Consider the following 12,583-nt stretch of genomic DNA (forward strand, 5'->3'; position numbering starts at 1 on the left):
CCCTTACGTTGATGACTTTTTGCAAATACAATCAGTTTTCTTGTTGATTCAACATCATCACATAGATTTTGGGGGTTGAAATGACATGGAAACAACATTGATTCAAGACGTTTTTGCGCAGTGGGATCCCTCTGTCTCTGCCAGGTGATACACTGGTTTCACTCAGCTAGTGGAGAGACACTAGCCTGATCCCAGATCTGTTTGTACTGTCTTGCAAACTTCTATGGTCATTGGCATGCTATTTGGCATGGCAATGATCATAGGAGTTGGCAAGATGGCTGGATGACGCAAGAGAGACACTGTATAACAACCACAATAGTCAACAACTTCAATCTAGAGAAATCTTAAAGGTCTCTATAGCTCTCTCTCTCATGCATATTTTTGCTTATTCCATACTTCACAGTTTAAATATTACATTGATAGGTTCAGAACCAAAGTTTTGATTGAGCATGGCACATTATAAATTGTGAATGTGTGTTGTCATTTGCATACAATTTCATTAATCACTGAATTAACATTGTCTGCCTGGTATCATAATTTGTAATTGGAGGACTAATCAAGGCTAATCAAGAATGTGAAAAATGTTAAACAATGGCTGCATTCCAAACACTTAACACACCCTCAGCCCTCAAATTAAGTGGACACTTCTGATGACGTCTGACACTTGCAGGGCAAGGGGCGAGGGAGGAAGTTATACATTTTTCTCATGACAGCCTCATGTCCCGCGACTATTGTATTTTCAGCTTCGGTAACTTGTGGGTGCTTTATGTGCTAGAGTCAATTAGGATTGCATGTTTACTTATATTAACTACATAATTATTAATATACGCCTACTGAATGATAGCTAGCAAATTAATAACTAACTAATGTTGGCCTTCCTAGCTTCTGAAGAAGGAAAATGTTTTATTTCTACAATTTCCAAAAGCTAACCAGACAAAAACATTACTTTTGAGACATGTTAGTGCATTAGTATCAACATTTCTAACTTATTTACATTCGTTTTTACTTTTTTATCTTCGTATGTTGACTTTTCAGTATTTTTTTTTATATTGCAACAATAATAACAATATTACACATCAATACAGGGACATTCCTGTGAATACAATGAAAAATATAAAATTCTCCATATTGACATTTTCAGGTTTTAAGTTTTTACTGACATTTCATAGCAAATGTACGATCATCGCAAATTGCATTATGGGGCGTTTCAGGCCCTGAAGTGAACATAATTGTACACTCGCAAACTCAATTAAAAACGAGGGCTGAGAGGCTTACGTTGGCAACTTCCCTCAGTTGGCTAATCAATTGGGATCCACGACGAAGATGGTCGCAGGGATTCCCCAAGGGCATAACACAGAACCCAAACCAGCTGCGCGCGTGCGCCATCGTGCATAAATGTATTTTATCCCCCCACACAAAACGCGATCACGACACTAGTTAAAATATCAAAACAAACTCTGAACCAATTACATTAATTTGGGGAAAGGTTGAAAAGCATTAAACATTTATGGAAATTTAGCTAGCTAGCTTCACTTGCTAGCTAATTTGTCCTAGTTAGCTAGCTTGCTGTTGCTAGCTAATTTGTCCTGGGATATAAACATTGAGTTGTTATTTTACCTGAAATGCACAAGGTCTTCTACTCCGACAATTAATCCACACACAAAACGGTCAACCGAATCGTTTCTAGTCATCTCTCCTCCTAGGCTTTTTCTTCTCTTGACTTTATATTGCGATTGGCAACTTTCATCAATTAGGTGCATTACTGCCACTGACCTCATTCATCTTTCAGTCACCCACGTGGGTATAACCAATGAGGGGATGGCATGTGGGTACCTGCTTCTATAAACCAATGAGGAGATGGGATAGCCAGGACTTGCAGTGCGATCTGTGTCAGAAATATAAATTACCTCTATTTTAGCCATTGGTGAAGCAGATGCTCGTTGGAGCCCACGAGCAGTGTGGGTGCAATAATTGAATAACATAGATTTCTAAATTGATTTTGCAAGGCATGCATAGATTTCTAAATTGATTTTGCAAGGCATGCACACCAACGGTTTAGTCAGCCTGTGAGGCAATGGTAAGTGGAGGAGGGTGTGTCTTGAATGAGTTTGAAACGCAGCCAATGCCGGCCATCGACTGACAGATTGCTAAAACATACGATGTGGTTAGCTGATAGGTAAAATTACCTATCCAGGCGTTGTAAGATCTGGCAGGCGTTCATTGTATTTTTCATAGCGACTGCAGCAAATTGGAATGTTCCACTTTTACTTGAATAGGGGATTGGTAGCGTGCGTCCTATTTTACGTCAAGCGTCGTCAGTCGGCACGAAATTACGGGATGTAGGCTACCTGACAATGCTCTCTAGTCTACTAAAATACGCTTACTCTGCTCTTTTTACCAACACCGAGCAAGAAAAGAAAGACATGCGTCCATGAAAATCGCAGGAGCCTTTTATGCACGAAACGGTTGGACTGTGTTTCTCGTTTTCGTGTTGGCACCGCACAAGAGGAGAGGAGTTTCTCATGCCCGGCGACTGTCAAATCAGTAACGTTACCAGTTCGGAAGGCTAGTTGCAGCTCGGGAAGGCAACATAAGCTATCTGTTCGCTACATTGTATCCACTATAGTGTGGTTGACAACCGTTACTTTTTCTACGACCTACTAGTATTTCATGACCGACTGCGCCCTGGTCTCTGCTGCCATCGTTGCCTGTGCAGGGTTGTGGAGTGAAAGAGGAGCGGGAAGAGTCAGTCGGTCAATTGGCTATCTGTACCTCTTATCTACAGGTCCACGGTTTAGCTGAAGGCATGCTGGAGAAACTTGATCTAGAAGATGAAGGTAAGCCTCTTTGCAAACTTTTTGGAAATGTATTTTCAACTAGTAGATCCGCAAACCCATGCATAACCTTTGTCATGGCAGTTGACAAGGTAATGCGTCAGCCAAATGGACCTGTGAATGATCTATGATTTTTATGTAATTAGCCTAAGCAACAGTTAATGAAGGCCATGTAGCCCGTTGATTATTGGTCAATTGAACATACATGGTGCCTTCAAGTCATATATCATGCCAATAACACATTTAGTGGTACATGTATTTTAGCCCAAACAATCCCACCCATGGATCATATTCCCATTATTCGAGTGGTGTAGTCTAATAATCAAAACATGTAATAATAAAACACATGTTTTGAACTGCTTTGTGAGTATATCAAAGGTGGAACTGAACTATATACCAGCTCTGTAGCCCATCATGTCAATGTATAGAAGCTTTAGTGGATGGCAGGGACCTTCATTGTTAGTATGAAGGGGATTCAGCTCATGTTAGGGGGGAACTTGTTTGCTGTTTTACCTGCTAACCTGTTGGCTGCCTCCCTCAGTCCAAACACAATGCGATGTTGCATCTGTATCAGATACAGTACTGCTGCAGCATAGGTAGTGTTACCCCATAGCTTGACAGTGGTATATTAATGAGTTTAGAATGCTGAATCATAGCGTATCCATTTTATCTAGTGTTTATACCAAATAGTGTCTCAGCTTCGCTGTAAATAACTGATCTAATCAGAAATACACTACAGAAGAGCTTGAACAAGGAGATGATGGGGGCTACTGACAGGGCAGTGCTATTCTGCCTTGATTAAGGGAGCTTAATCTAGATGTTTGTGAATATGACTTACTTCACCAGATGTGTTTACCATCTGACGTCAAATGAAAGACCAATTACATGTGAAGTAGAACTAGAAAAAACTGCCACAATCTACCCACCTAGGCAGCTACCCTAAACTTGACATGAAATACAATATATATGCCACTTATCAGACTCACTTATCCAAAGTAACTTCTAGTACAGTGAGTTCAGGTCACTTGACACGGTCTTCAACACATTTGGCGACATTTTCAAGTTTAGTCAGTAGCCTATTTGTGAGTGCTCAGAGCTTAGATTAAGATGCGTAGTGCACAGGATATAATGTCATGCCCGTTCTATACACCACATATCTACAGGATATAATGTCATGCCCGTTCTATACACCACATATCTACAGGATATAATGTCATGTCCGTTCTATACACCACATATCTACAGGATATAATGTCATGCCCGTTCTATACACCACATATCTACAGTGCGTTCGGAAAGTATTAAGACCTCTTCACTTTTTCCACATTTTGTTACGTTACAGCCTTATTCTGTTGCGTGTAGATTGATAAGGAAGAAAAACAATTTAATCAGTTTTAGAATGAGGCTGTAACGTAAGGAAATGTAGAAAAAGTGAAGGGGTCTGAATACTTTCCGAATGCACTGTATCTGCAACAGTTCTGAACACTCTGCCCTGCTGAACAAAGCCATGGTTTTGTTCTTCGTTTTCATGACTGGTGGTGATCTTCGTGCCCTGTAATGTTTAAGGTAACCAGGTACGTCAGCGCTGAGTGTTTCCCCAAGGCTCTTCACTGTACCAGCAGCTCTCACTCTGTGTGTTACATAACAGTATGCATGGCACACGCAACACATTCAGTGAGCATGATGCTGCTTGCTTCAAAAAACTGGGTGGGTGGGATGGGGGGCTGAACACTAATTTTACTATACCTTTATTACAGAGAAGATGTTCAATTATCATCATGGTACCATTATTACATAACATTCCATTCAGATGGAAATAGCCTAGATGTACTCTGTAGAGGTTTACATAAAGGCATCAACACCAGACATCTGGGTAAATCTGGTAAACTAAATCCTATTTACATAATTTGTTTTTTTTTCCCCCCATTTTGTTTTTCCAGTTAAGCCACATATGAGCCAACCATCATTCAGTAGGCTGTGAGATGGAAGGCTACTGCTGCCTTCTTTCAACGTTGGTCAAATGTGAATCATCAAGGCTCTTCAAAACAAACAGACCATTTTACATTAATTCAATTCTCAGAATAGCCATCATGGCTGCTTGCCAGAGTGTCAAGCCTGTGCTCAGTGGTACATCAAAATACTCAGATGGTCAGAGTAGTTTTACTTGGAGTTTGGTGGGAGTGTGATCGTGAGGCAATGGCTTTGGGCACCAGCCACAGCCATTGTGTTCAGGGATTTTGGGAGTTGGTATGTGCGTTGTGCACTCTATAAAACCTCTGTTTGATACTCTAACCTATAGTGGTTTAAGTTCCAAGGTTTTCCATAGAACCAAGACTCTAATTTATTGATAACAGAACACATATAAATGTAAATGTTCAGTTTTTCCCCCCCGAGGACATTCCGACTACATTAGGGTTGTCTTAAACCAGTTTGATCTAGTCTCAATCAAATGCACCTCGTTTCTCTCAGGTTTGTAAGGCTGCATTCTCCTGCTGCTCTGCATAGCAAAGGAGCAAAGTCTAACGGAGCTATTATGGGATTGTTGGGCGGCGAACATCTAGGACAAAGCAGATGGAAGAGGTTGTTATTATGGCATTAGATTTATTTATAGTGGCACAATGTCCATGGACATGGATTCACGTCCCTTTTTAGGCATTGACTGGTTTAGCAATGCTGCATTGGGCTCGGATACCCAGGTTGTGATATGTATGGACCTGGGCTGTGACCATCGGCAGAGGTGTCGACATAGCCTCCTCACCCGTCATTAGAACTGACAGGGCGAATGCCATGGGAGTGGAGCTGTCAGTCTTACGCATCAACCTGATACACTGACGGGTGTACAGACGGCACAGCGGTTAGACTGCAGCGTCGGTTCAAATCATGGCCAGAATGTATGGCAACGTCCAGACCAAATCGTCTAGACTCCTTGAGGAGAGATTTTGAGGAAGGTGAGTGGGGAGCATGGCGGCTCCTTCCAATCATAGAACAAACGACTGCTCTGTTGTCTCAAGAGCTTAACAAAAAAAAGTCAGTTTAGTGTAGCTGAATAGTACAGGGAGAATTACCATGGCAACCGTCCCTGGAGATTGAGTCAGTAGTCAGCGAGTGAGAAACTTCCAGTCGCTTAGTTCATTGAATATACCCTTTATATTCAGGTCCTTTGAGAAGAAAGGCGATATCAGACACCCAGGATATCTCACACAACAATGTAGTGGTTTTGAGAGAGCATATTTTGTAGCTATATGAAAATGCCCAGGAAGTCATTTTCTCCATGTACCACGTCTCTTCCATATTCTCTTTGAAGAAGATGTGCATAGAGCAAACCATGAATCAGTGGAAGTCATTTTACCTCCTCATTACTGGTCAAAGTACAAGGCATCAGGATTTCCATTGTTGTTCCATTCCTAGTATTTTGTGTATTAATGTTTTCTGGTAAGAACATCGAATTAATGTTTGTGCATATATGTGCTTTACTTTCAGCTTTTGAAGAATCCGAAAGTGATATCTACATGCGCTTTATGAAGTCACACAAGTGCTACGACATTGTTCCTACCAGCTCTAAGCTCGTGGTTTTTGACACTACTCTGCAGGTAAGTGCTCTGTCTAATGAACATCTATTGTACAAAGACTTCTGACAGTCACAGAACATTGTTCTGTTTTCCCGCCTTCTGATAATGTCCCATCTACACAGGTGGTCAATAGGAAACTTTTTTTGTGTGTTTTATCGACTAGTAACTTTGAATGCATTTGCGTCATGGCTTGAGCCATGATACTATGTCTCTGGTTACTAATTGATCTGCTTTGTTAAACAAGTAAACTCCGTTATGGTCTTGGTTTGGAAAGTGATACAAATGTCTACGCAGCACAGAAATTAGCTGGAGACTTTCTCCTCAGGCCAGAATATACTATTATGATATCCTCTTTGTAAAAGTCTTTCAGTTCCTCTCTCTTGAACCTTGTCACACTTTAAAACCCCTCGCAATCTCTCCCACTGTTTTATCTTCAAAAGCACCAGCTAGAAAAATAGCTTTTGTCTGAACTTGTGACTTGATAGAAATCTGCAATTAAAAAGCTCTACATTTGAATCCAGATAAGTGTTATCTCTTATCCACCATGTCGCTTGGAGGTCTCATCCTTCCATGGTTAGACCACACTACACTCTACAGAGATGATGTCGGTCTACAGAGATGATGTCGGTCTACAGAGATGATGTCGGTCTACAGAGATGATGTCGGTCTACAGAGATGATGTCGGTGAAAACAAGGAAGCAGTGAGAAGGCTTTAATGAAACGGCTGCAGTCCAGCAGTCAAACAATGGAGAAGAATAACAAACAAACAACCACCACTAACACCTCAGTCAAACAGCTTGAACCTGTTCTTCATTAAACATCAAACCACAACTATTACAGCAGACAGTGACCTTTGACTAGTGCGCAGGTCACAAGAATGCAATAGATATATTTGTCTAGTAGACCTGGTCCTCTCTCAACATCATCACAGTTTAATCAGTGTGCTACTTTTTATTTTTGTAAATGTTTTATTTTGTTTTACTTTCATACTGTCCCAAAATCTCTTCTGTTATGTACAGCCAAATGAACTGTAAACCTGTTACTCATATTACATGGGAAAGTGTAAAAACCCACTGGAGGTGTTGTAGTTTCCTCCATCATCAAATACTTCCCTGTTAGTGTCTACGCCCAGCTCAGTGCTGTCTCCCACCTCCAGCTCCACTACGGCTGCGTTGCTGGCAAAGTCTTGTGCCGGTCCAGACCTAACGTCCCATGAGGACACCAGCAGCTGTCCGTTCTTCCGCAAAGTCACGGCAGCGTTGGCGTTTCCGTTGTAGAACACGGTGTAGCAGAAGTAATACACTCCTTTGACCACGGCTGTGAAGACAACTGCAGCAGGGTTGTATCCATTGCCGACGTTGGAGAATACTTTTGTACTGTAAGGGTATGTCAGTGGTGAAGGGTCCAATGTTCCCAGAACCATACATTCTTAGAGCTGCAGAGAAGGCCACCTTTGGCTGACCAGCTGCTATGTCCTTCTTCTTTAATGTCTTCAGTTCATCTTCCTGAACTTAGGTTCATACTTTTCACTTCCTCCACCTGGCTCACGCTGGCTTGTAGCCTGGTCTCCACAGCTCCTAGTTTCTGGTCCATGGCTCCCAATTCCTCCTTCAGGACAGCCAGCTCTCTGATCAAGGAGCAGGTGGTATCAGGCACACAGTAAGACAACCCCCCCCACACACACACACACCTTGTGCCCCAGACAGTGTGGGGCACAGACAGCGTTAGTCGAACGCCTCCCCCTTCATTCAGACAGGTCAGTTCTGTGTAGTCTTTTAGCTTCTGTAGTTCTATTTTATATATGTCAAGTTTTACAGAGGTTTTAGCAGGCACTCTATGCAGTCAATGAGGGGGTTCTTTCTCTTCATAAGGAATGTATTTGACACGTGGATGAGGAAACGAAGATAGGAAAATGGGTCGTCCCTCCCACTTACTGGAATATACTTGTATTAACGATTGGGAAATCGGGCAGCTCTATAGCTCTAATCACATCCACGTTTTGTCTGGTAGTAGTTGCTTATCCGATTCCCAATCTTTCATTGAGTGCTTGTCCAGACCAGCAGCCCAGAACAGAAACGGACTGAGGCTGACCTCAATGGAAGATTAAAGTTTCCATGTGAAGGCTAAAGGAACCTTCTCATTATGGCTACACGGCCTCATTAAACTTTAATCTTCTTAAGATTACTCTTTCAGAAATGCCAAAAGAAAAATGGATGCTCTCATTAATGTTTTACAGTGCCTGGAGACAATGGGGTTTAATAGCATGCTTGTGTGTTCATTCCCAGACCATTAGCATTGGATATGAATTTTAAAAAGGCGGAGGCATTCAATTAGAGAGAGGACCATGCATTTGTCTTTGGAGGGGGATATCACCTGTGGTTTCCCTTTGCGGTGTCATGGTTTTAAGTCATTTAGTATCTTGGGAGGTGCAGTACAATGATATACAGTATCAGTGGGATTACAATATTACCAGATACCTGCTTCTCAGGGAGAGCCGTTCACAATGAATGCTAATGGGAATGAATTCTAATGAGGAAATGGTATCTGTTCAGCATGTCTACACAAGCCCCTTACGAGTTTACGTAGTTATTTTACCCCCAGCTGAGGTGAATAGAGTCATGGTACAGTATGTATCCAGTCAGTCAGGTATCTCTGGCTTAGAGATATGAAGATCTGAACTAGAGTCTTTGATTTTATACCATCTTATCATCATACCAAACTGGAATGTCCAGGACCCAGTTTTTCAAATTTTTCAAAGGTTAGCTGTCTGGATTTCGCCTATCTGATTGGATTAATGCAAAGGAATAGGATGGGAGTCCCCCCCCCCCCCCATTCTATTTCTATGCATTTAATCCAATCTGAAACTGGGCCCAGGGGGCATTATTCTCTCCATGGAAGTAGATGGATACTTATTTGTCCTGAGTGAGGAGAATTGTTTCCACTGCCTGTTGTTTACAGGGAACAAAAGTCAAACCACCAGAACCACACACCGCAGCATTCTTTTTTTGTGATGAAAGACCACAGTACTGTATACCTGTCCCCAGTTAACAGACATCTAACCACACAGTGGCTAGTGGTAACTGGGAGGAAGCAGCGGATGCTAACTGACACAGCCAGAGAGGTGTGATGAAAGACCACAGTACTGTATACCTGTCCCCAGTTAACAGACATCTAACCACACAGTGGCTAGTGGTAACTGGGAGGAAGCAGCGGATGCTAACTGACACAGCCAGATGCCACAGTAACTGAGTTAACACAGCCAGAAGCAGCGGAGGTGTGATGAAAGACCACAGTACTGTATACCTGTCCCCAGTTAACAGACATCTAACCACACAGTGGCTAGTGGTAACTGGGAGGAAGCAGCGGATGCTAACTGACACAGCCAGAGAGGTGTGATGAAAGACCACAGTACTGTATACCTGTCCCCAGTTAACAGACATCTAACCACACAGTGGCTAGTGGTAACTGGGAGGAAGCAGCGGATGCTAACTGACACAGCCAGAGAGGTGTGATGAAAGACCACAGTACTGTATACCTGTCCCCAGTTAACAGACATCTAACCACACAGTGGCTAGTGGTAACTGGGAGGAAGCAGCGGATGCTAACTGACACAGCCAGAGAGGTGTGATGAAACCCTGCCCTGCCCAGAAACACACTCTTTAGGGGGGAGATGTTGTGTTGTCTGACCCCTCAACTGGGAGCTTGGGAGGCAGAGGGGGCTGGGAAGTGGTGGATAATGCTGCTCTATTCCACCTACATTTTTATAAAATACATGTTTAACAAGTCTTGTAAAAACATTGTTGTGTGTTCTTCTCGCCTGTAGGTAAAAAAGGCCTTCTTCGCCTTGGTTGCCAACGGGGTGCGGGCAGCCCCACTATGGGAGACAAAGAAGCAGAGCTTTGTCGGTAAGTGGAAAAATATATTTTTCTTTGCAGTCAAATGTTACTGTATTTTCCATACATAGTGAACAGAATGGAACCAAATCAAGTTCTTAAGGAGAAATGGTCAGACTGGGATAGAGAAGAGTGAAAGATGAGGGTATCACAACTATAAAGGAGGGGAGGTATAGAAACTGAGAGGTGATGAGGAAAGTAAATCAAATGACATAGTCCATGCAAATGATAAAATGTGTGTGTCCCTGCTAGAGGTCGACCGGTTATGATTTTTCAACGCCGATATTGGAGGGCAAAAAAAGCAGATACTGATTAATCGGACTATTATTTATTTATTTTTTAAACATTTTATTTATTTGTAATAATGACAATTACAACAATACTGAATAAACACTTATTTTAACTTAATATAATACATCAATAAAATCAATTTAGCCTCAAATAAATAATTAAACATGTTCAATTTGGTTTAAATAATGCAAAAACAAAGTGTTGGAGAAGAAAGTAAAAGTGCAATATGTGCCAGGTAAGAAAGCTAACGTTTAAGTTCCTTGCTCAGAACATGAGAACATATGAAAGCTGGTGGTTCCTTTTAACATGAGTCTTCAATATTCCCAGGTGAGAAGTTTTAGATTGTAGTTCTTATAGGACTATTTCTCTCTATACCATTTGTATTTCATTAGCCTTTGACTATTGGATGTTCTTATAGGTACTTTAGTATTGCCTGTGTAACAGTATAGCCTCCGTCCCTCTCCTCGCTCGAACCAGGAACACATCGACAGCCACCCTCGAAGCAGCATTACCCATGCAGAGCAAGGGGAACAACCACTCCAAGTCTCAGAGCGAGTGACATTTGAAACAATATTAGCGCGCACCCCGCTAACTAGCTAACCATTTCACATCAGTTACACAAGCCTAATCTCGGGAGTTGATAGGCTTGAAGTCATAAACGGAGCAATGCTTGAAGCACAACGAAGAGCTGCTGGCAAAACGCACGAAAGTGCTGTTTGAATGAATGCTTACGAGCCTGCTGCTGCTTACCACTGCTCAGTCAGACTGCTCTATCAAACCATAGACTTAGTTATAATATAATAACACACAGAAATACGAGCCATAGGTCATTAATATGGTTGGATCCCGGAAACTATCATCTCAAAAACAAGACGTTTATTCTTTCAGTGAGATGCGTAACCGTTCCGTATTTTATCTAACGGGTGGCATCCATAAGTCTAAATATTCCTGTTACATTGCACAACCTTTAATTTTATGTCATAATTACGTAAAATTCTGGCAAATTAGGCGGCCCAAACTGACACAATTTCACCTGGTTAATATTGCCCGCTAACCTGGATTTATTTTAGCTAAATATGCAGGTTTAAAAATATATACTTCTGTGTATTGATTTTAAGAAAGGCATTGATGTTTATGGTTAGGTACACATTGGAGCAACGATACGCATCGATTATATGCAACGCAGGACACGCTAGATAAACTAGTAATAGCTTCAACCATGTGTAGTTAACTAGTGATTATGATTGATTGTTTTTTATAAGATAAGTTTAATGCTAGCTAGCAACTTACCTTGGCTTACTGCATTCGCGCAACAGGCAGTCTCCTCGTGGAGTGCAATGTAATCAGGTGGTTAGAGCGTTGGACTAGTTAACTGTAAGGTTGCAAGATTGAATCACCGAGCTGACAAGGTAAAAATCGTTCTGCCCCTGAACAAGGCAGTTAACCCACCGTTCCTAGGCCGTCATTGAAAATAAGAATGTGTTCTTAACTGACTTGCCTAGTTAAATAAAGTTTAAATAAAGGTGTAAAATTGTTTTTTTCCACTGCGGGAGGGCGCTGGTGGCCTGTGTTCACACACATATTGAAATACGTCACATACTTACTGTACATCCAGGAGATGCACTGAATATTATGTAACATAGGGATGTCTCTCTAGCCTGAATCTGTTGGATCACTCTTACATCATGGCTAGCCACATCCCTAATACCCCCCCCCCTAATATAATCATTGCCTCGTCTCTTTTTTCCCCCATTCCCCTCATCCTTAGAAACCCCCTCTCCTTTATGTGCTCTCCCTCACTTCTACCCATCCTCTTACTAATGCTTCCGTCTTTGCACTGTACTTCCCTCTCCTCAACCTCCTCCCCCATTTTCTGTCTCTGCTCTATCCATCCTCTCTCTCTATCCATCCTCTATCCATCCTCTCTCTCTATCCATCCTCTATCCATCCTCTCCCTCTATCCATCCTCTCTCTCTATCCATCCTCTCTCTCCTTT

General features: G+C 41.9%; 1 protein-coding gene and 1 pseudogene across 5 annotated transcripts in view; one reads left to right on the forward strand and one right to left on the reverse strand.

The window, feature by feature from the left end:
- Positions 1-12,583, forward strand: part of LOC115130174 (5'-AMP-activated protein kinase subunit gamma-2-like) — a 115,075-nt gene that overhangs the window by 73,979 nt on the left and 28,513 nt on the right. For all 5 annotated transcript variants that reach the window (XM_029661027.2, XM_029661028.2, XM_029661030.2 and 2 more), the window contains 3 exons: positions 2,786-2,837; positions 6,315-6,424; positions 10,227-10,308. In XM_029661027.2, the coding sequence (XP_029516887.2) occupies positions 2,786-2,837; positions 6,315-6,424; positions 10,227-10,308 (244 nt within the window). The remainder of the gene's footprint in view (positions 1-2,785; positions 2,838-6,314; positions 6,425-10,226; positions 10,309-12,583) is intronic.
- LOC135572128 (complement C1q-like protein 4) lies at positions 7,107-8,801 on the reverse strand (annotated as a pseudogene).

This window comes from Oncorhynchus nerka, linkage group LG6, assembly GCF_034236695.1.
Source record: "Oncorhynchus nerka isolate Pitt River linkage group LG6, Oner_Uvic_2.0, whole genome shotgun sequence".
Lineage (NCBI taxonomy): Eukaryota > Metazoa > Chordata > Actinopteri > Salmoniformes > Salmonidae > Oncorhynchus > Oncorhynchus nerka.